This window comes from Carettochelys insculpta, chromosome 5 (assembly GCF_033958435.1).
Source record: "Carettochelys insculpta isolate YL-2023 chromosome 5, ASM3395843v1, whole genome shotgun sequence".
Taxonomy (NCBI): domain Eukaryota; kingdom Metazoa; phylum Chordata; order Testudines; family Carettochelyidae; genus Carettochelys; species Carettochelys insculpta.
Genome location: NC_134141.1, coordinates 60579621 through 60603337, shown reverse-complemented (window position 1 = coordinate 60603337; position 23717 = coordinate 60579621). Strand labels below are relative to the sequence as shown.

The 23717-nt window shown below is 41.4% G+C and overlaps 2 protein-coding genes across 8 annotated transcripts in view; both read right to left on the bottom strand.

Annotated features, from left to right (window-relative positions):
• FRMD3 (FERM domain containing 3) overlaps positions 1 to 23717 on the bottom strand; it is a 249462-nt gene that overhangs the window by 38991 nt on the left and 186754 nt on the right. For all 7 annotated transcript variants that reach the window (XM_074995192.1, XM_074995193.1, XM_074995194.1 and 4 more), the window contains 6 exons: positions 19982 to 20069; positions 18049 to 18137; positions 7712 to 7775; positions 5145 to 5233; positions 1748 to 1822; positions 1071 to 1139 (listed from right to left, as the gene is read on the bottom strand). In XM_074995192.1, the coding sequence (XP_074851293.1) occupies positions 1071 to 1139; positions 1748 to 1822; positions 5145 to 5233; positions 7712 to 7775; positions 18049 to 18137; positions 19982 to 20069 (474 nt within the window). The remainder of the gene's footprint in view (positions 1 to 1070; positions 1140 to 1747; positions 1823 to 5144; positions 5234 to 7711; positions 7776 to 18048; positions 18138 to 19981; positions 20070 to 23717) is intronic.
• Positions 1 to 23717, bottom strand: part of TMED7 (transmembrane p24 trafficking protein 7) — a 304389-nt gene that overhangs the window by 220501 nt on the left and 60171 nt on the right. The window lies entirely within an intron of this gene.

Sequence of the window (23717 nt, the reverse complement as noted above, 5' to 3'; positions counted from 1 at the left end):
TGGTGGGGGAGGGCAGGTCGGCTGGGTCACAAATAGGCTTCACACAGGCACCACTCCAGGGGGCTTCCCACCTGACTCAGCTGGCTAGTTGCTTGGAAAATCTGTCAGCTGTGCGCACACACCTAACTCAAACAGATATGAGTAAGCACTTGAAGAATACAAGACAGCTTGGACACAAGGGGCTCTCCTATGCTAATGTTCACTTACACATTTAAAATGAAAGACATACCCGCTTATTTCTGTGCTTCTATTTTAGACACAATGTTTAGATACTCAGTTTGATGCATCATTTAAACGTCACACTTTACAAAGGGATAGCTGGTGTTTCAGGACACAGTGGAAAAAAGCCAAGACAAACTCCGCACACAACAACAATGCAAAAATTAACTTTACAGTAGAAGGACTTCAGCTGCAAATATTAAAGAACCTAAATAATCACTACTGTCATTAACACAATAGTATGTTTTTCAAGCTTTCTAAAGTGTCGTTCCTTTTCCTCTTGGGATTTCTTTCCTCTCTTCTGCATGGAATTAGTGCAAGTTTTCCATTTCTATTTGTTTTGATTAGGATGTGATCAACTCCTGCTGGCTGTATGAGTTGCTTGTCTCAGGATGATACCTGCCTATTTTAAAACATTTGACAATATAGCTTTAGAAAAAGCAAACTAGAAAACCCCAAATGAGGTAAGAACTATTCTCCTCTCTATTTAAATTAAGTCATTGGATAAGTTGCTACATGAATCCCTTCTTCTGAAAAGTTAAAAAATAGCATTATGACAGAGGCTGAAAAGCAGGTGATTCATACTTCCTACCTTCTGATACAGCGTCAACAAACTATTTTACTGATTGATTAAAAGGAATTTCAGGTCAATACCGATTCAACTCCTTTATCTAGGAGATAAAAAGTGATGGAGAGAATTGTGTTATACCAACTTAGCATCTTTCACTAGGATTGTCTCAAATGGCTGCTCAAAATGATGGTCCATTAGTTCCATAATAAGCAGAATGACTTCTTCTGTGTAAAGCAGACTCATTTCCTTCGTTCCTTATATTTAAAATATCAAAACATACCTGTGCACTTCGGGAGGCTCTCTCTGGATTTTAGAACTTGCTTCAACAACCTCTTTGGCAACCTTTCCACTGTAACAAAACATGAAAGAGAATATTCAAACAAAGTTTGGGTGTTTTTTTTAAATTTATGTCAATATTGATATGTAGGTGTACCACCAACAATTAAAAAGCAACATAGAAAAGTGACACACTGTGGGAAGATAAAAACTAAAATGTATTGTGGTACCCTACTTTATCAGAAATAAATGTAGTGCTCCCACTGAAAATACTGGACATCATTTATTTACAGAACAAGCACAGAAGAGCTGTGTCAGCATCATTTTCACCCTGCTATCTCACCAATATATGTCAGCCCTGATTCTGACGGGAGTAGTTCCCTCTCTATACTATCCAAGTTTTGTCTTGTGTTCAGATTGCCACAAAGGATGGCAACTAACTGCCAAATACTGTGGCTTTTTTTTTCCCTCATGTGAAACACTGTCTGTTGGGATCTAAATGTAACCACCAAATCATTTAATAAAAAATACCAAAGAGCAATCATATTACAATGGCTTTGAATTTCTGCTGAGCTGGATTAGGTTCCTCGATATAATTTCCCCATTAATAATTCTCTGAGCTCTCTCCTCCACTCCCAGAATAGTTAATCTTAAATTCCACAAGGATCAGAAAGCACTTACCTATATCGAAATCTACTGCCCTTAAAAAATATTTTACTGCTGGACATTGTCTTGATCTGACTTGATTTTGCATACCTTCCAGGGGGGAAAAAAATAAGTACATGGCTATCACATTTTCAAATGAGCAAAAGTAATTTAATACACAGAAAGAGCAAGACAAAAAACTGTGTTAGTCTTCTACTATAGCATAATAGCATATAACTAGAAGTTTAAAACTTTTGTGTCAGTATGTGCAGTAATTTCAAAATAAAATTGCATGTGAAATTTAACAGGTATCTCAAAATGTAGCCTGTATGAAAAGGCTGCATACCAATGAGTGATTATCTGGATAACAGAGCAAGGAAATACAACATATAGTCCAACAGGGCCTGTAGAAAAATGTACGTAATTTGTGAAACAAAAAGCACAGAACCCAACAGCCCCTACAAGCATTCTTACTAGCAATAGCCTACATGTGAGAGGATTATGACAGATGTAGGTATCTCCATACTGTCTAGCCATGTCAGAAGGAGAAAAGGCAAAATGGATGTGGTTTGTTTACGTCACCTCTTTATTTACCTAAAATGTGGAAGTGCCCGGCAACAAATGATACAGTGCAGGTTATCCGCAACTGGTCGCACCCCCTGCACTACTGGGATTCTGCCATTCTCCCTCATCTGAAATGAACGAGGGCTAATAAAATGGGGGAAAGGGATCAGCTCTCTGCTGTCAGGCACAGTATCCCTGAAACTTCCCTCCCTCAACTTTTCTTCAAATCTTTTTACCAGACAATTTTTTCTGACAACTGTTTCCCTTCCATAATAAGTCCCTGCACTGTACGTCTGCCATGAGTTTTATATACTAAACTGTGACATTATACTCCAACTCCACCACACACACTCCTCCCACTAGGTCCCAGACCTGCTGTGGGGAAGACAAAATTCCCTGCCCAACTTTGGCCATATGGTGACAAAGGAAAAACTCTTTCCAAGCTCCCAAACAGAAGGGCAGCTAGCCTAGTCAGCCATGAACCCCCTCCCCGCGCTTTACAAAGTCACGAGTGTGAATGCTAGTCCAGATAAGAGAAGATTTTTTTTCAGGACAGCCTGGAATATAAATACCCAACCCTCAGCTTTTTCAGTCAGAAGGAAGGGCAGTGCCTTCTCCTGTCCTGTTGCAGCTGCTTCCTGCTCCTTGCTGATAAACTTCCCCTGCCATCGCCTCCTACTATCCATCATAAGGGGGGAGGGACCCTTAAAGTGTCAAGAACCCTTCTTCCTCCAGCAAGTCACACAAGGATTCATTACACATACGCTGCAGTGAACATACCAGAATCACCAAAACAAACAAAGCAAAAGAATAGGAATTCCTCACTTAGAAAACAGACATATTTTCTGTGTCTTCACACAGACATGTAATGTGTGATCCAATCCAGTCACTTTAAACCAGCATGCAACAGCCTCTGGCTACATTAATCAGAGCCTGGTGGAGGGAAGGGATCTGATTTATGAATACTGAGAAACCATGTGGCCCCAGATAGGTCACCTCCCTGCTATTCTTCCCCATGATTGAAGAAACTCTTATTTATAGCTGTGTGCAAAGAATCCCACAAATAATTTAATACAAGGTAGGATTAAGATATATGTGACCTAGATAAATTGGAGGATTGGGCGAAAAGTAATCAGATGAGGTTCAACACAGACAAGAGTCCTGCACTTGGGACGGAAGAATCCCAAGCATTGTTGCAGCCTGGGAACTGACTGGTTAAGTAAGTAGTATAGCAAAAAAGGACCCTGGGATTACAGTGGATGAGAGCCTGGATTATGAGTCAACAGTGTAACCTTGTAGCCAAAAAGGCTAATAGCATTTTAGGGTGCATTAGGAGCAGCATTTCCAGCAGATCTAGGGAAGTGGTTATTCTCCTTTGGCACTGGTGAGGCCACATCTGGAGTACTGCGTCCAGTTCTGGGCCCCCCAGTATAGAAAGGATGTGGATACATTAGAGCAGGTCCAGCAGAGGGCAACAGAAATGATTAGGAGACTGGAACACATGACTAATGAGGAGAGGCTGAGGGATTTGGGCTTATTTAATTTGCAGAAGAGAAGAGTGAGGGGCGATTTGATAGCAGCCATCAACTTCCTGAAAGTGGGCTCTAAAGAGGATGGAGAGAGGCTGTTCTCAGTAGTGACAGATGGCAGAACGTGGAGCAACGGTTTAAAGTTACAGAGAGGGAGGTGTTGGTTGGATATTAGGAAAAACTATTTTACCAGGAGGGTGGAGAAGCACTGGAATGTGTTGCCTAGAGATGTGGCGAAATCTCCACCCCAAGTCCCAGCTTGAGAAAATCCTGGCTAGGATGATTTATTGGGGTTGATCCTGTTTTAGGCAGGGGGCTGGACTTGATGACCTCCTGAGGTCTCTTCCAGCCCTAGGATTCTATGGTTTTATTATATGTGTCCTATCATAATTTAACTTTAACTCTGCACATTCTTGATTTACAGCACTCTCTATATTGCCTAATCTACCAATGTACTCCCATCCACGGAGAGCTACATTCAGTCCTCACTCTAAATTAATTAGGTATATTCATTCTGTCTAGAGCAGGGGTCAGCAACCCACAGCATGGGTGCCAAAAGTGGCACGTGAGCCGATTTTCACCAGCACACAACGCGTGAGCTCAGTCCTGCCGCTCCTCCCCCATGCAGCTGGGAGCCTGCTCAAAGCCGTGCTGTCTGTGGACTAACAGCAGACCAGCTACCGCAACCAACTACCACCTAAACAGTAAAGATCTGAGTCTTAATTTATTTATTAATGAAGCTGTTGTAAATTAGATTACTTGTGATTTTAAAAAGTACCACCAGCACGCGGACCATACGTAGAAGTCAAATGGCCATATTTTGGAACTCCCCCCATAAAGGTTACTGACCCCTGCTCTAGAGGCTGAAATGAAAGAGGTGAGTATACTTTAAAAATCTAAAAGCAACAACCTCACGGGATTATATGGAAGCCACATGAAGTGGGGCAAGGAAGAGAGTAGACGGGGCAATGATGCCTGAGATCTGAATTATCACTATTGAAGACAGTGTTTTATACAAATCCACACTGGACATTCATACTTTGACAGCTGCTACTGTCTGAATGGCAAAAGAATTTGACTCCTCTCCTTGGAGTATAGGTGGGAGAGTGTGTTTTATATTACTAAAAAGAGTTATTTTTGAAGTATTTTTACATAATGAAGTATGCCAGATGCTGTCAAACTCAGAGTAGCAGGAATAAAAGAAACTTGTCCAAAGGGAAATTTAAGCATACCCAGCAAAAGATCTAATTAAGTCAACTGGAGAAATCACAAAAATTAATGAGTCTGTTTGATGATTCCATTGCACAGTATCTATGATGAACTGATGTATATTTACTTACTTATAAAAAGCCTGGTTCTCCACCCCACACTTCCAAAGATGCTTGCAGGCTGCTGGTGTAGAGGTATGAAAAGACAACATAGCCTTTTTCTAAGAATAAGAAAAAAAATAAGAAAAAACATAAAAGTTGGATTCTTTAAGGCTATGAAATAATCTCTCAGGAAACTGGCAGACATTTAGGACCAAATTTCCAAAGGACATCAATCCACACTTCATTGCAACTCGTTCGTACTTGATTTTCCCTCTGTGAAAATTAATTTTTTAACTAAGAAGTTACTTGTTGGGGAACAGAAGGAGATGGTAGGGTGATTTGTTAACAGAAGAATGACTCGAGGGCATACCTTTCATAGTTTTAGGTAGAAAAAGCCAAACTTTACGCAAATAAAGCAATGTACTAATTTTCATATTTAATGAATATGCACTGGCTCAGATCCCTTGTCAGTGCCAAATTATTGAATTCTTTGTTTCTCCTGCATATAAAGACAACAAGTTCGCTCTCCCAAAGCCATCACTTCCTTCCTTGAGTTCCCCCATCCTCTACGGCCTAGCTCCCCCCTGACTTTCCACCATGTTCTCCTCTCACTTTTATTGTTCACATAAGCCCATCTTGTGCCTCTTATTACCTCCGGCTATTCCTTTTTCCTGATGACCAGTTCTCTTCCCCACCACAATATCCAACCTTATCTTTGGCTTTCTTAGTCCAGCATTTCAAGCTTTCTGCACTTCCTCCAGCTTTCTCATTAAACTTTCACTACTTCCTCTGTATCTCCCCACACACACACACACACAGTTTCTGATTTCCCTTTCCCTTTCTCTCTTCCATTCTCCCTTCTCTGTATACACTGTGGGCCTCAACACAGCCACAGTGATACCCCACGTCACTCTACCATCCTTAAGGACATAGGCAGCTTAAGCAGTATGCTCTAGGCAGGACATTTTTGGTCACAACACTGGAGAATGAGCAAATACTAGAAGAAACTAAACTATAGAGACACTAGACAGAGAACTTCTCCCACATGTCTGCAGTTCTCCTGAGCAGGATGCACGGCAAATCAGTCGGCTCCCAAACAAATCAGGAGAATTGAAACATTGGTCTCAACCCAGACCTGAGTTAACAGGATCAACTGCCTCCTGAGTACTTCTTGGGCTTGTCTATACTACCGCCTTCCTTCGAAGGCAGGATGGTAAGTAGGGTGTTGGGAGTTTACTAATGAAGTGCTGCTGTGCATAGGCAGCACTTCATTAAGCAAATTCCCTCCTGTGGCAACTCCAAAGTTTTAAACTTCAAAGTACCGGCACGCGCCTAGCCATGGCGCACCTGCCGGTACTTCGAAGCGCTGGGGCAATTTCGAAGTCCACTTAAAACTTCGAAGTTTAAAACTTCAAAGTGCCGCGGGGGGATTTGCTTAATGAAGTGCTGCCTAATGAAGCGCTGCCTAATGAAGCAGCACTTCATTAGTAAACTCCCAACAACCTAATTACCATCCTTCCTTCGAAGGAAGGTGGTAGTGTAGACAGAGCCCTTGAGTCTGGAGTGACTCTATAGCCTATATCCTTTCTGGAAGCAACAGCTCACAAAAGCCTTTCAACAAGTCAAGCAGCTTTTCTTGGGGGGTCTGGTTTATTAACACAAAAGTCAAAATAATTCTAACTGTCCTCAAAGACCCAACCCGCTCCAAGGCTCCTTTTAAATTGAGTCTTCCCCTGTGTGTGCCTTGTCCAGCTTTCTGGCTCTCAGGACATACAGCAATGAAATACCAATCACTGGCCCTGTCACCTCACTTGGGCTCACAGGCTTAGGTTGTGAGGCTGTAAATTTGCTGTGCAGATATTGGGTTCAGGTAGGAGCTCAAGCTCTGAGATCTGATGAGGGGGTAGGAGCCCAGAGCCTGAGGTCCATCACCTGAGCCAGCTGACCCAGGCCAGCCATGGTTGGGCCATGGGTCTTATATTCCAGTGTAGACATCAGCAGGCAAACCCCTCTTTTGCTCCCCAGGTTTCTCAAGAGTTACTACAAGAGCCTTCTGCACTCTGCAGATCTTCTTTTCCCTGCTTCCTGTTCCCCTTTCTAGAGAGCAGTTGCCCTCTGTCAGGCCTCCTAGTGAGGCTCCCAATGAGAGACAGGCAGCCTGAACCAATTCCCTTTTAAAAATTCAAGCACACCCCATAAGTACCCAACCAAAAAATGTAATCAGCGGTCAAAGTCTTGACACTCCTGTGCGTTTTTCATGTTTTATGATGGTTCATTTCACATTTAAATAATATTACACTTAAAACTAGACTGAAAAAATACTAGTGAACACATTTTAGGGAAAAACCCTGCAATGCAGGATGGTTGGGTTAGAATAAATCAAATAAATACTGTCAGTTCTAATCTGTTTGTCAGATTAGATACCTTTTTCTCAAAAGCAATAAAAAGACATTTATTTTTATTTTACATGTAATATATAACATATGAAACAAGTTATTAAACCATCCATTATAAAAACTGTTTTAAAATTAAAATATATTAGTAGCTTTTTAAAATTAAATCTAAATGTAAATCCTTTCATATGAAGAATAGCCAACCTCTTTCTGAGCTCCAACCACATAAAATGTCTTCCCTTCAAATTTCAATTTACAGACATCAGCCCTAAGAAGAAAAAAATCTTTTAAGTAAAGGAAAAAATTGCAGTGAAGAAAAGTGATGGGCATGTTCAAGCAAATTTAATGGATTCACAAATGTACACCAGGCAGTCATGGAACAAAATATTAACTCATCAACAGTGCACTCTTGATAAATTTGTCAAAATGAAATAATATATTACTTTTCTTCAGAGAAGAGAACATAGACTTGGGGTATTATGCTCTTGCCATTTTTGTAATCCATTAAAGACTACATTTGGGCCAAGAAGGAAAGAAAAGGAAGTTGATGAAAAGTGAAGATACACACATCTATACTACAAAATTTTTCTCATCTTTAAAATCTTGGAACCCAGTTAAAATAAGGAACTGAACACTTTTAGGAGCCAGATGCTGCACAGAAAGTGCTAAAACAGCAGTCCCCAACCTTTTCGAGACAGCAAACCATTTTGACAATTCAGTAAGATTTTGTGACTCAAGCCAATTCAAAACCAAGGGCAGGGGTGGGGTGGAGGGTTCTCCCTGGGAAAAGGTTTTTGCAGAAACTTGATTCGCCCCAGCCCCCATCCCCAGGCTTAAAGCCCTCGCAGCCCCAAACCAGCTCCCCACCCCCAGGCTTATACCCCTCACATCCTCAAACCCCCCCACCCTCAGGCTTAAATCTCTTGCAGCCCTAAACCACCTCCCCAGCCCAAGGCTTACAGCCCTCACATCCTCAAACCCCTCCACCCACCCCCAGCTTAAACCCCTTGCAGCCCCAAAAAGCACCCCCACCTTCCTCACATAAGTGCCACTGCTGCCCCCTGCTACTCCTTCACCAGGCCACTGCCACCACCTCCTCCACCCAGCTCCCCTGCCCAGCCCTCCTACTCCCTTCCCCCACCTGCAGCATGGGCAGCTCTCCGCCCTGCCGCACCGAAATGGGACTCAATTTAATTGGTTTAATGGCGGAATCCCTCCTGCCAGCCATTAAACCAATTAAATTGAGCTCCATTTCAGCATAGCAGGGCAGGGACTGGGAGCCAAAGGAGTGAGCAATGGGATCTGCAATCCTTAAAACAGCCACATGCAGCTCTGAGCCACCCAGCCAGTGACCCTTAGAAAATTTAATGGCCACCCATGTTTGGGTCCTGACCCATAGGTTGTTGTCCCTGCTCTAAAAAGTTTCCCACACAGAGTGCTGCAAATACATCTAATTTCTTACCAGTAAAATCCCATCTATTTGTATATCTGCTTATTTGTACCTTGATATCACTCATTGCTGTATCTGAGCACTTACAAATAGACTACAATATGAGAAATTGCACGGGATTTTATGAGGCTTCATAGCGCTAATATTGACTACAATGAGATTAGACATCTATTTTATTATGTGTCCTAATCAAGATTTAATATATATTATCTAAAAAGGATCCATCAGTAGCACAATAACCTCCTGCCCCTCCTAGTATAGGTATTTTCATTTAACTGCATGAAAAATTACGAACTTAATAAAACTATATTATAATTACTGTAATTTTTCATAAACCTTTTTAAGACTTTAGTGAGCAGCTGGTTGGCACTGAAGAGATCCATAGGCAAAGAAGAATGTAAACTCATCTCTCGCTGTATGAGCACAATTGGTTCCTAACTTTTTGCTCATAGGTGAAAACTCATAAGAGGGACACTAAATTCCTACTAAAATACTTGTAAAAGTCTCTGATTGGTTCCGAGTGCTCGGAGTGGAAGCAGATGGCGCTGCTTTTGAAAGGTAAGCAAGCCTGGGGTTGTGGGGGTAAAAGGCTGGGGGCAGTTTGGGGACAGGGGTGGGAGAGAGGGTTAAAACCTGGTGGCAGGGTTGGGTCCGCGGGGTGCAGGTGTGTGTGGGGGGCGTGGTTTAGGCTGCTGCAGGTTGCCTCTGTGGGGCTGGTGGGGGGTGTAATGCTGCAGTGGTTCAGGTGCATGGGGCTGGCGGGGAGGTTTAAGTTTCAGCAGTTCGGGTGCATGGGGGCAAGTGGGGGGGGTTAAATTTCAGCAGTTTGGGTGCGCGGGGCCAGCGGGGGGGGGTTAAATTTCGGCGGTTCCAGGTATGTGAGGACAGGTTTAAACTTCAGCAGTTCCAGTGTGTGGGGCCGGTGGCGGCAGCGGCGGCGTGTGTGTGTAAGTTTCAGCAGTTTGGGTGCTGGGGGGTTTAGGTTTCAGCGGTTTGGTGTCTGCGGGGCTGGCGGAGGGGTCAGGCTGAAGAGGGTTGGAGATGCTGGGAGGGAGTAAGTCTAGTATTAGCGGGGGGAGTTCACTCATTGAGTGAACTAGGAGAGGTATGTGTGTCCCTCGTTTAAGCGAGTACTCCTAAATAAAGTACTTTAGTAAAATAAAGTGTTTAACAAGGGATGAGTGTACTAAAAAAACCAAAAACAAGCACTCCTCTCCTACAGATACTGCATTTTAATCATAAATGTACCATATCAGTAAACAGAGCGATGACTACTCAGATATTTTAACTGAGGCTCTGTGATAAGAGTATTTTGTTTTTTTTGAGGGGTGGGGGGAAGCTGATCCATTTATCTGAGATGAACATGTTTTGCCAGCACACAAGGGAAGGTGCCCAGAGGTTGAAGACCACCCAAGGACCATGTGCTCCAGCTCAGGGGTGAGTAAACCTTTTATATCAGGCCCCACTTTTCACTCCTACCATCAGCAGGGTCCTCACAGCATGACTAATATAATCCAAACCAACAGAAATTCTCATTACATTCATATGAACAAAACCTTTTTAGCACGTGTAAGAAATATGTACAATATAAAAACTTTATTCACTGGTACATGATTGTGAACAAACATACATAAAAACAGTAACATCTTTCAGCCTTTTGAGTTAGATGGGAGACTATGACCTAGCAGCTGATTGTGTTGTGTCCCCCCATTACAAAATGTCCTGCCCCCCAACCTTGTGCACCCCTGTTCAGCTGCTGCCCAGGAATAATTTCACTTGACTGCAGTTTAGGGAGAAACAGACTGATTTTAGCCCAACAGGGATTTCTATACTGGCTATCTTTGTAGATTTTTAGATGGTCTCTGTGTGTGTGCAAGGAAAAAAAAAAAAGTCTACAGAAAAATCCCCGTTTGTATAGATGCTTTTCCCCATTCCTCCCACTTCCGGGGAATGGAATCAATTACAGCTCTAGTCTAGCCCCTTCTGAGGTGATGGTCTGGAATAATTACTGTGAAGGGTCACCTAGGAAGAAGCTGCTCCTGTAATCTCGTCAGCAATTGCTCGCACTACCTGAACTGCCCATTCAGACCTCTGGAGTTACAGTGAGGACGATAGCTGAGGCGTCAGTGAAAACTCCCCCAGTGCTTCCTCCAAGACTTTCAGTATGCATGTGGTGACATTTTACAGTTAAATTGGCATGGAGATTGGTTTTTGGAGTGGCATTTTGTTTGGTCTTATTTTGCAACGAAGGCAGTTATTCAGAGTGCAATGTTTCTATGAGCAATTACATTCATTTAGGGGAGGGGGCGACTCTGCAATGCAAATGATTGGGGGACCAGAATTATATGTTAAAAATAGGATGAGACAAATAAATAAAGTGCTCTGCCAGGAGAAAAATGGCGAAGAATACAAAATGCTGAAGACTTTTTCATCTCTCCCTTCTTTTGCCTGTCTTCCTCTGAGGGGCTTGTCTACAGCGGGTCTTTTCTTCCACGAAAACTCCTTTTCCCTGTAAGAAAACCCTTTCCACCCACACAGCTGAGGCGGATACTTTGGAATAATAGGGGCACTTATATCAGAACAGTAACTTCACTAAAACAAACCACTGTTGCCCTTTCCATTCTGTAACTGAGTCAGTGTGCGCTAAGCAGCACTAATTACAGCTTAAGTGGCTTCCTGGGAGGCATCCCATCATGCTCAGTAGCCTGAATGTCCAACCTTACTCGCAGAGCCCCAGCCCCGGCCCCGGCTCGCGGTACTGTGAGGCTGCAGCAAGGTACCTACTGGCCTTGTGGGCAGAGCTCCAGCCCTGGCCACCACTGGGCAGCAGCTGGGTTCCCCCATTAGCTCCACACGCACAGCTCCAGCCCTGCTCCAGGGCACTGTGAGAATGTAGCTGGGTTCCCCGAAAGCCCTGAATGCAGAGCTCCAGCCCGATCTTGGACCCCACTGCAACGCTCCAGGCTGGGCCTGGAGCTCCTTGTGCAAGACCAGTGGGGACCTCTGCACCAGTCCCGGCTTGGAGCACTGCGGGACGGCAGAAGAGTTCCCCACTAGCCCAGTCCCGGCCTGGAGCACTGCGGGGCTATAGTGGGATCCCCTGCCAGACCCACACATGGAGTTTCAGTGGCCAAAAGGGACCATTCAGTCATGTAGTCTGACCTATCAGGTAATAAAACCTCATATAGTTATCCTGGTATCGATCCCAATAACTTGGTCTTTGGTTAAAGCAACTCTCTTAAGAGGAGGATCCAGTCTTGATTTTGTGACTTCAAGAGACAGACACTTCACCACTTTGCTTGGTAACGCTGAACTTCTTTTAAACGACTGCTTCTTGGAGCAGCTGGTTCAGGAATCCACAAGAGGAGAGGCAATTCTTGATTTAGTTCTGAGTGGAGTGCAGGGTCTGGTCCAAGAGGTAAGTGCAACAGGACTGCTTGGAAAGAGTGACCATAATATAACAACATTTAACATTCCGATGGCAGGAAGAACATCTCAGCAGTCCAACACTGTGGCGTTTAATTTCAGAAAGGGGAACTGCACAAAAAAAGAGGAGGCTAATTAAATAGAAGTTAAAAGGTACAGTGACTAGAGTGAAATCCCTGCAAGCTGAATGGAAACTTTTCAAAGACACCATGATAGAGGCCCAACTTAAATGTGTACCCCAAATTAAAAAACACAGCAAGAGATCCAAAAATGAGCCACCTTGGCCTAAAAATCATGTAAAAGAAGCAGTGAGAGACAAAAAGGCATCTTTTAAAAAGTGGAAGTCAAATCCCGGTAAAGCAAATAGAAAGGAGCATAAACGCTGCCAAATGAAGTGTAAAAATGTAAAAAGAAAAGCCAAAAAGGAGTTTGAAGAACAGCTAGCAAAAGAATTAAAAAAGCAATAACAAAATGTTTTAAGCACATCAGAAGCAGGAGGCCTGCTAAGCAACCAGTGCGCACCCTCGATGATCGAAATAAAATAGGAGCACTCCAAGACAATCAAGTTGTTGTGGTGAAACTAAAATTCTTTCCTTCAGTCTTCATGGCTGAAGATGTTAGGGAGATTCCCAAACCTGAGCTGTCTTTTGTAGGTGACAAATCTGAGGAACTGTCCAAGATTGAGGTGTCATTGGTTTCAGAACAAACTTACAAGCCTAACAGTAACAAGTCGCCAGGACCAGATGGCATTCACCCAAGAGTCCTCAAAGAACTCAAATATGAAATTGCAGACCTCTTAACTGTGATTTGTAACCTACCCTTTAAATCAGCTTCTGTACCTAATGACTGGAAGATAGCTAATGTAACATCAATATTTAAAAAGGGTCTCTAGAGGAGATCCTAAAAATTACAGACCAGCAAATCTAACATTGCTAGGGGGCAAACTAGTTGAAACCATAATAAAGAATAAAATTGTCAGACACATAGAAGAACATAATTTGTTGGGTGAAAATCAATGTGGTTCCTGTAAAGGGAAATCATGTCTCACTAATCTATTAGAGTCCTTGAAGGGGTCAACAAACATCTGGACAAGGGGGATCCAGTAGATACAGTGTACTTAAGATTTCCAGAAAGCCTTTCACCAAGTCCCTCACCAAAGGCTCTTACATAAATTAAGTTGTCATGGGATAAGAGATCTATCTATCTATAAATATGGAGATATAGCTATCTCAGAGCCAGAAGGGACCTTGAGAGGTCATTGAGTCCGGTCGCTTGCATTCACAACAGGACCAATCGCCATCCCTGACTGATTTTTTTTTTAAATCTGTTTGCCCCATATCCCTAAATGACCCCCTCAAGGATCAAATTCACAACCCTCGGTTTACCAGGCCTCTGCTCAAACCACTGAGCTATTGTATGATAATAATTCTGCCCACTGTTATTAGATGTAGCAGGCCTGATTATGAGCTCATACAGTGCATCTTCACTGTGCCCAGTTGCATTACTCCTGACTGATGCAGATGGGAGGAGTTAAGACTTAGACCCAGCATATTGCATCTGTAGTCAAGTTCATTCCATGGGAAGGAACCGTGGCTGCCCTGTAGCTTCTTCTCCTCCTCCTCCTCCATAAGTCTGATTTTTGTTTTGGTTCACATTAAAGAAAGGCAGCTTTTAAAAGTCTTTTGTCAGCTGAGTGTTCAGTTTCCAAAGAGGTTCAGATCCACCAGAAATCAGAAAGGATCCTGGGTTGTGTTCCGACTTTGTCCAAGATCCATGAATATTTTCTGAATCTAAACTGATAGTGATTCCATACTCACTACCATTAACAATGCAGAAGCCAGAACAGATACATGTGTCTGCATGTACACACACTCGCTCTCTCTCTTTGTTGCATTCTCTAGAGTTTGACTTAGACATAGGCATTTTAGGCCCATTCCTGGGTTCTCAGCTCCCAGAGCCACAGTTATATCAGAAGTTAAACTTTCACTTTTACTAAGAGGAGGTTTTTAGCCTCCGTGTGTGCAAAGAAACGCTCACCAAAGTGAACTGAACAAAATTCAATGACATTTGCCTGAGTCTGTAAAAAACCTGAAACAATAGCTCTGAAAGGGGAAGACTGCTCCATGCAACTAAGTGGGGTGTTAACGCCATGAGCCAGTGCTCCAGCAGAACTGGCCCCCACAATCGCTACCGTAAGGGAGGACTGAATGTGGTGTAAAAGGAAGAGTGCAGTGATGCAGACATTCCATGGCCGTTGGAGTAAATACTAGCCCATCCCCACTCTCACTGTCACTGCTGTATTGAGGAAAGAAGAAACTTCTGCTGCTGCCACTAAGGAGAAGGTGTCCCATGCAGCCACCTCCACGCCACCACTAGCCCAGCTGAGGACAGGAACAGTGAGGTGATGAACTGTTCATGTACTAGGCTTCGGCAAGGCCAGAGCTGGTTTGGTGACTCTCTGAGCAAACATATGAGCTTCCCAGGATAACCTCAGGCAGCCCATTGTCACAACATGGTTTGAAACTCTCCCTCGACTGAAAATGGTAACAGATGCCACACGTCTTAGCCTGTCCCAATCTTGATCCCAGCCCTGCAATCTGCTGGCCTCTTCTACACCCCGTTCACGATTCTCACTCATGCAGTGCTGGTTCCCAGCCCAATTGCTACCATAGCTCAGGCTGCTTCTGCTCCAACCACATCTCAGTTTCAGAAAGGCATGGCGAAGAGGTGAGCTGCAAAGATGAATCCACAGGTGACCCCCTCCCCCGCCCCTTTGTTGTGGGAAAGCAAGTGGTTACTCTTTTTATGGAACACCAGGAATAGACCATTGTCTCTCGATCCTGGTTAAACCAGGTGGGACTTGGCTGCCACACAGCAGAGCAAGAGCCATGAAGCAGATCACATTGACTCTAACTGGCCCTAGAGATTTAACAAATACTATGTTTGGCTCAGGGAAACAGTTAGAAATTATTCCTCCAAAATTTCAAGATTACTTTTTTGCAAAGTTCTGATTTTGGAGGAAAGAAGAGAAAATCATTTTGTTTACTTCCCTTCCACTCAACTTTGCCCCTGCCTTTTCAGTTGTAAAAATGGGGAAAAAGGGAGGGGAAGAATTAAAAAAAGAAAAGGGGAAGAGGGAGGAGAAAGACAATAAGGAGAGAAAAGATAACCATTTATTTCCCATTTTTGAAGCAACCAGTCTTAACTCAGGCTATGCACACACTATATTGGGTACTGGGTTATGTATCTTACACACACATTCACTGTACAATGTAGTGAGATGCCGTGCAGTTTAGCCATAAACATGCGCAATACTGTAAAGATTTACCTATATGCTTAATTATATGCACAGGAACTATTCCATTAACTGTGCTGGGACTATTCACATGTGCAAAATTAAACAGGTGCATAACTTTTAGAAGCATTATAAACACACACCTGCAGCCAAACAAACCCTTTAATAATATAACAGATATGGGATTTTGGAAGCATTTCATTTGACTGCTACGTGAACCCAATCAAAATAAAACCCTAATAACAAAGTGATGCAGAATATAGGACCCTGACTTTGAACTTGGCAGATAGTGTCTCACCCTATTCCTACTTAAATCAATGTTAAATGTCCCATGGATTTCAACTGTGCTACATGAGGTGATAGTATTGTGCATAATGGACTATTCAAATAGGAGAGGCAGACCCCACAGAGAATGGGTGGATGATATACTAGATTGGTGCACAGCTAGTTGACAGAAATTAAGCCACTCCTTACTGGAGAGGAAAAGATGGAAAGAAATAGTGAGGGAGGCATCAGATACCAATGAGCACTGAGCCCATGGTTGTTGACGACGATGACGATGATGATGGTGGTGGTGAATGAGATGATCAGGGAGGGGGGAATGAAAGTGAATATTTTGTTTAGATTTACATTTTGTTTCAGTTTTTTTTGTGTTCATGAACCTATTCACTCTAAGCTGAGCTAACACTGTGACGGGAGTTGTCAAGCAAAATATAAAGTTTATGTAACATATCAGAGAGTTTGTCTCACAAATTCTTTCACAACTATACTAGACCAACCACACCCACCTGCATCAGTGTATGTTTCTATCCTCCCTGTTTGTGCTTGATATTCTGCATCTATTCACAGCATTGTAAGACTTCAGTTCTGGTCCTTATGCATTTGCTTCCTCAGGTATACTTGCCCATGGCTCGGTTTGAATTCAACTCTTTCCTTCCCAAAACCTTGCTCTGGTCTCTAACTGAATTAAGTTTTTAAAAATTAAATAGAAAACATACACGCTATATTTCAATTACTGTATTTTTCGAAAATGGAGGCTGAAGTCAGGGACTGGAGGTGAGGCAGGGAAGAAGGTGGATGGTTTAGGAGGACTTCTTGAACAACAGACTCACAGATGCACAGACAAATGGACTCACAGACAGACAGGACATCTTGTGTTTCCTGTTGACAACCCACAATGCCTAAGTGAGGCCAGGCATGATGGGCTACGCACCCAAAATGCATTGCTCTTATTTCAGAACTGGGCTCTCTACTGTAAACACTCAATTTCAAAATGCTGCAGTGTGGATGCTCTCTTCAGAAATAACTTATTTCTACATAGCAATGTAGAAATAAGTTAGCCCAGAAAAACCCTGCAGTGTAGACACAGATTTAGTCTTGGTATGAACCGAAAGAATTATTCAAATTAATGTAAATTTACTAACACCTGAAATTAATAGGTTTGCTCCAAGAACCCTGGAAAGTACAGGATTGGGCTACAACAAGAGACTCCCCTTGTGGGGCCACATTCTTCCCTTGCACTAACGGTTTGATGTAAAGGGAAATTAGTCTGGGTCAAAGAGCTGGCTCTATACCACACCAAATATAACTACCATAACCGCCAATCATACCAAACAAAGAATTGGCCTACTGTAGAAGTTGACCATAGACCTTCTGCATAATCCATTTTTTATCAGAGCTATTTAAGATGCAAATAAGTAGAGTATGACGCATTCTAAGTTATTCCACCAGCTGTCAAAAAGCTGGTGATTTCATGAAAAAGACTGGAAACGCTGGCAAGAGAGATTCAGCCTATCTTCACTGACCATACAGTAGTAGCTTCAGATGTGTCCTACAACAGTGAAATCTTTGAGACATGAAGCAAGTTGTCTTAAGAAAGCAAAGGCACAGGGACCAAATCTACCTATATTTAAATATCTGTATAGGAACTATAATTTATAAACATAGAAAATGCCACCTCCTTGCCCACGTTAACTACTTTTTTTTCCAAAACCCTATTCTTCCTTTTCTTATTTAAATATGGAAATGACACATTCAGGATCCAAGCACATTATGGTAGTAACTGGGCAAGCTTCCTTATGCACTCTTGCCATTAAATCATAGTAGTGACCTCCAGCATGACGGTTACTGAGTTTCGAGCATCTCTATCAACTACTGTTCAAGGTTGTCATATGGACTCACGTCAAGTAAGAAGAACGAGACCACCAATTCCTTTTTCATATGTAGTCTAAAATCCTTGAAAAATAAAATGCAAAACACCAAAAAAGTGAAATTTCAATATTCTACCTGTAACTTTCTTAAAAGAATTGGGAGGGAACACACAATTAGAAGAACCCTATGTAATACTCTAATTATAGGTGATATGCTTACCATCTGAACAAATGAATTCTTTTATTTCCCTGAAAAACCACAAATCCAGTTGCTGTGAATCCTAAAAAAGTAGTGGTACCAGTTGAATCCTTAAAATAAGAGAAAAAACACAGCTTAAAGCTATTTGTTTGACTTTTTCCCCCCATAAAATACATTGTATTAATTGTTAATGTGGTAAAAATTCTCAGTCCATTGTTGTCATCAACATGGTATCTGTATTCTTTGGACAGAGTCTTATCTGTAAAATTATTCTCAACATCTAAGCTAAATCCTCAGCAATAGAAACTTGTTTCTTACTATTTGACAAGATAAAACCATCATATGCTTTGTCTGTCTCCACATGTAGTTTTGGTACATGTATACATACACAAATAGTTCCATTTAATATAAAAATGCTCACCAATGTGAGTGTAGGATTCACAAATTTTGCCCACATGTCCTTCATCTTACTTCCTTCAACCTTGAAATACACAGGCACAAGCTCTCTCGTGTGATCTCCAATACCTTCTATCATCATCTGTGCTAGAAATATTGTCACAAGACAGCCTTTCTTGCTATATTTAGATTGTTCCAATGTTGGTGGAAATCGTTAAGTGCAAAGATAAGTGGTGTTTTCCATTAAATCAGTAAACCAAACTTTGAATTCCATAAAGAAAAAGCTGGATTCAAGTATTCTGAGCAAAAAGTTTAGGTCTGTTCATGTTTTCTAGTAATCAGTTTTCCCTATGCCTAGTTCCAAACTCTCATTTAACTGGAATAATCTGCTTCACTATTCCATAAGATTTATTATAAATCATTATGCAATCAGAAATATTAGGCTTTTTTGAAGCTTTCTGTGGGAGGTAAAAACAAAAACAGAGACAGAGAGTTTAACATATAGGTGTTCTCTTGTAAATACTATTACAAAAACTCTAAGATCCATACAATGACATCTGAAATAATGTGGTATGGTTTTCATCCAAAGCTTGCCGAAATAAAGGGAAGTCTTTTCATTTACTTCATGGACTTTGGATCAGGTCCCCTACTGAATAAAGAACATAAATACATGCAATAATGCAGATACAACCTTGGATGGGGATGACTGTTTAAATAGGTCACTTAATTTGTCCCCAAAACCAGGCTGGAATGCATTATTTTTGAAACACAAACATGCAAAATAACAATTACAAACAGCATAAAAATGGACATCCTTAAAAGCAAATTAAGAAGGTAAAACACCATCACTTAAAAATACAGATGTATGGTGTTTTTATTTGTACACAAGACAACTAGTGGTTATAACCAAATATCCCTTCTAAAAGGCCACATTGTTACTGAAATTCTTGGAAAATGTGAAGTATTTCCCATCCAGAGTATTTGTTTAACTATAATGTACCGTTTACCCAGTATTACATGTATTATAAAAGAATGAAACCTTGTAAACTCTTCCATGATACTGCATTAAGAAAAAGTTTTGAAAGGCCACTAAATTAGCCATTACCATAATTTTTGCCTCAGTACATTTAACAAAAATATACTCTTACTTAGTATGCTCTACTTTGTATGTTTGCCTAAGGCATCATTTTCTGTTGACTAGAAACAGTTATAAGCAATAACTATATTGCTAGAGTACAGCAGTACAAGTTGTTCACAGGCTTGGGATAGAAATACTTATGGCATGCCAGGACCTCAAAGAAAATGTTCACATACTGACACAGCATGAAAGAGTGTCATACTCTGAAATACTGCCTATGCAAGGCAGTACATCTAGGACTAATACATAGGTGTTTGTCAATCAACGTTTTACAAGACTGCAACCCCTCTCGTGATTTCTGGGGAGGCTCTCAGACATATTTTAGTACACATGGCTAAATGAAAATGGTACTAATTAACTGAATCTGATAATCTGATTAACCTATAAAATAATACTCTATTAAAAAACCCAAACTATTACCTTGCAAGGATGCGGATCAACACCATAGGTTTCCAAAGCATGTGCTTTCAATAGTAAATTAAATTCAGCAACAGATGGACTCTGTCCTCTGAAATTACAGAAGGCAAAGATAGCAGTTTAACTAAAACTCAAGAAAAAGGTATACTTTTGCCCAGTTCAGAAAATTACAATAATCAAAACTAGACAAAGAAAAGAAGACCTATTAACATATGCACAATTTCAACCATATAATATTTACAAAAAGAGAACAAGATCTTTCATGAGACTTCTGCTGTTGCTCTGTTTTAATGCCTAATCTCTTCACATTAAGTTTTGATACTTTTTGCATACCACCAGGTCTCCAGTCATCCGTACAATTAGTCAAGGTCATCAAGTATCCATCCAGTCAATGTGACGTTCTTGTTTACGTTCCAAGTCAAATCTTACCATGAAATAAACCTCAGTATATGTTTTTCCACATATACCTTTCCAAACTCATTTAAAAGGATTGTCCAGATTAAGAAACATTCCTTCCAGCTCATAATACTAAACAAAAATATTACGAAGAGTACCGAGATACAGGCCTAATTATAGCAAAACCTGCTTCCACCACCAGAGTTAAACATCTGCCAGCATTTCTATTACAGGCCCTTAATTTTAGGATTCAGTTCACAATCAACCACAAGTATTCACTAAAGTCCGAAACACGAAAGGCAAAGTCTAAAGCCTGAAGCAAGTTTTGCTGGTACTTTTCAACTCAGTCCTTGCCAGTTTCCATTATAAACCACTGCAGGTTGATTTTTTTAAGATGCAGTAGAATGCCAGTATTTTCAAACAGATGTATTGGGTGGTAATTTGAAAGCCAAAGCTCTGTGTGGTTTCCTAGAGTTGGTGGCAGGGTGAGGATAACTTTTTCCATTTTCCCCACACAGTCCGGGTATCCTAGTTGTCAATTATATTTGTCTGTGCTTCATTTGACAAGCACTGGGAGAATGGTGGGGGGGGGGGGGCAAGCAGTCAGTCAAATCTTCCAGTTAACTAAGAATTAACTGGAGTAAGTGCAGAATGAGGGCGAGGGTTCCAGAATGGGGTCATGGGTGAAGGGTTTGGGGATGAAGAAGAGGGCTCTGGGATGGGGAGCGTGGCACAGGAAGGGTTTCAGGGTGCTGGACCCAGACAGCATTCACCTTGGGTGGCTCACCAAAAGTGAAGACATCTCCCTGCTGCTTCTAGGTGGAAGCACAGTTCATTAGCTCCCATTGGCTGTGGTTTCCTGCCAATGAAAGCTGCAAAACCAGCACTAGGGGTATGGCATGGGTAGCGCACAAAGCCCCCGTGGCTGTTCCTTCTCACCACTTCCAGGGAGCCATGAGGAACCAGGTATGCATAGCGGCCCCACACCAATCTGACTATGAATCTGACTTCCCAAGAAAATCAGAAATGCCAGTTTATAAGCTTTCCAATTGGTGAGGTGACAGATAACACAACTTTTATAGTATTTAGTTTGAGCTGGCCACAGCTGCACACGGAAGCAAGGGCTTCATTGAGCTGCCCGTAATGATGTCAAGGGTCCTTTTCTCGAGGTGATGCAATCAGTTTAGAATCCTGTAAGGTTCTGTAAGATAATGATTTTGTATTTACAAAACATTGAACTATATCTGCCATTGTGATGCTTGCAGCATTAAACTAGCTTGCTCAGGCTCTCTTTCAAAGGCAGTTTCCCTTTCCCTCCCTTTCTCCAACTTCTTCCAGTAGAACAACAACAACAAAACCGTCAAAAGTAGGAAAACAAAACAATCTGAAATGAACATTTGTATAGCCACATTGAAAAAATTCTATGGAAAATTTCAAACTAAAAATGTTTTTATTTTGTTCAGAAAATTTTGCACAAGAGGAGACTCACCTCCAACCTGCTAACATGTAAACCAAGTAGAAATGAGCTGTACCATAGTGTAAGTTAACATTATAAATTCTACAAGATTTTTGCCTCATGTATTTGTAGATAACAGAGCACACATTGACTTAAATAACTTAACAGTTAGTTGTTTAAATCACACAAATTAATAAAACAGATTTTGGTTGTTTATTCACAACTTCTCCTTTTAGTGGGGACTAATCTACCTCACAAAATATATCAGGAAGATATGGACTTTTATGGAGTGGCAGAAATTTTGGAAGTTAACCTTTCTTGTTAATATTAAAAAGCTATCTTAAATATATACATAATCCATCATAAAGCCAGGAAATCAGGAAACATAACTGAAATGCCTTTCTTACCCAACCTAAAGGCAAGAGCTCTCCAAATTCAATGATCTGTGTGTGTTTCATTGCATGCTGAACTCAAAACCGAACAGGGTCGGAGATTTGGTTTTAATTAAATTATGGACATACCCAAAATGGCTTCTGCACAAAACATTAAAATAAAAAAAAATAAAAGTAGAAAGTCTAGAAATGGCTTTAAAGTCAAGTATATTATCAAATTAAAAAAATAGGTTCTCTGTCAGAGAAATTATATTCAACCAATGCTAATCAACTACATTTGCCGGACATCAGCCTGATTCACCACCTATAAATATTAATCCCAGAAACAGAGGGTCTTTTACATACTGTAACATCGAAAGTGGTCACCAAGAATAGGGAAGGCTCAAAAGGCTCATCAGAGAAATGTCCAGGTTAAAAATGTCAATCAGCCTCACTGAAGCCTGCTTTCAAAGAAAGTCATGAGGAAAAAACAAGCAATTACTATGTCAGGTACTCTGGTGCATAGGATACTAGAAAGGGAAAAGTAGAAAGGGAAGAGTAGGACTCCTCTTTAAATGTCATATCCGCAAATCAATCTTATCATTTTAACCACTTCCCAATTGCCTACTTATAAGCCCAGTTCCAGTATTAGTATGGAAGATGGACAATGATTCTTTGCTATATGAAAACCAGTGAAGCTTCTAATGAAATAAAGATGGAGTTCCACAATCATCTCTGCTTTTTTCTTGTAACTATGTCAAATCACATCACAACCACTCTCCTTGGCAACTTTAATGCCACTGTTGATAATTTGAGCAGAGCATTTTAAGAATGTGATTGGACCTGTTACTGTGTGCCTCAAATGACAATGATGGCAGTCTTTTACAACTGCATGTTTCTCATGAGCTTGTCATTGTGAGCATCTGGTTTCCGAGGAAGAGTATTCACCAGTTGGATTGGTCAATAACTGATGGCCAAACACTGACTATGACTAATTCCACACAATTTCTCATAGTTGTAAGTCATTCATCAGCAATTGCAGAATTCACTGGTCTGCTGAGCTTGATAACACAACCATGAATTAGTCTCTGCTAATTTCCTTCTTAAATTGAGTGGCGGAAGGCTAGCACAGTGGCCTAAGCGTTGGTCATAAAAACTCAGAGTTGTGAGGTCTATCTTTTAGGAGGCCATTTAGTGGTCTGCGGCAAATAGACTTAAAAAAAACATCTGTCAGGGATGGTGTTTGGTCCTGCCCAAGAGGGCAGGGGACTGGACTCAATGACCTCTTGAGGTCCCTTCCAGGTTTGGTATTTCTTCTTACTGAGAAAAAAGGGTCACCAAATTTCAAATTATTGAGACCATAACGCAGCTGAAATCTTAAAACAGGTTTCAGACCCTGCCAGAGTCCACTGATGCTCAATCATTCTAAATATACTTCAGATCTCAGATAACTGGCAATACTATGACCTTCTCTGGTCCCAATAAGAGAGCCAAGAACCCCTGAATCTCCATTAAT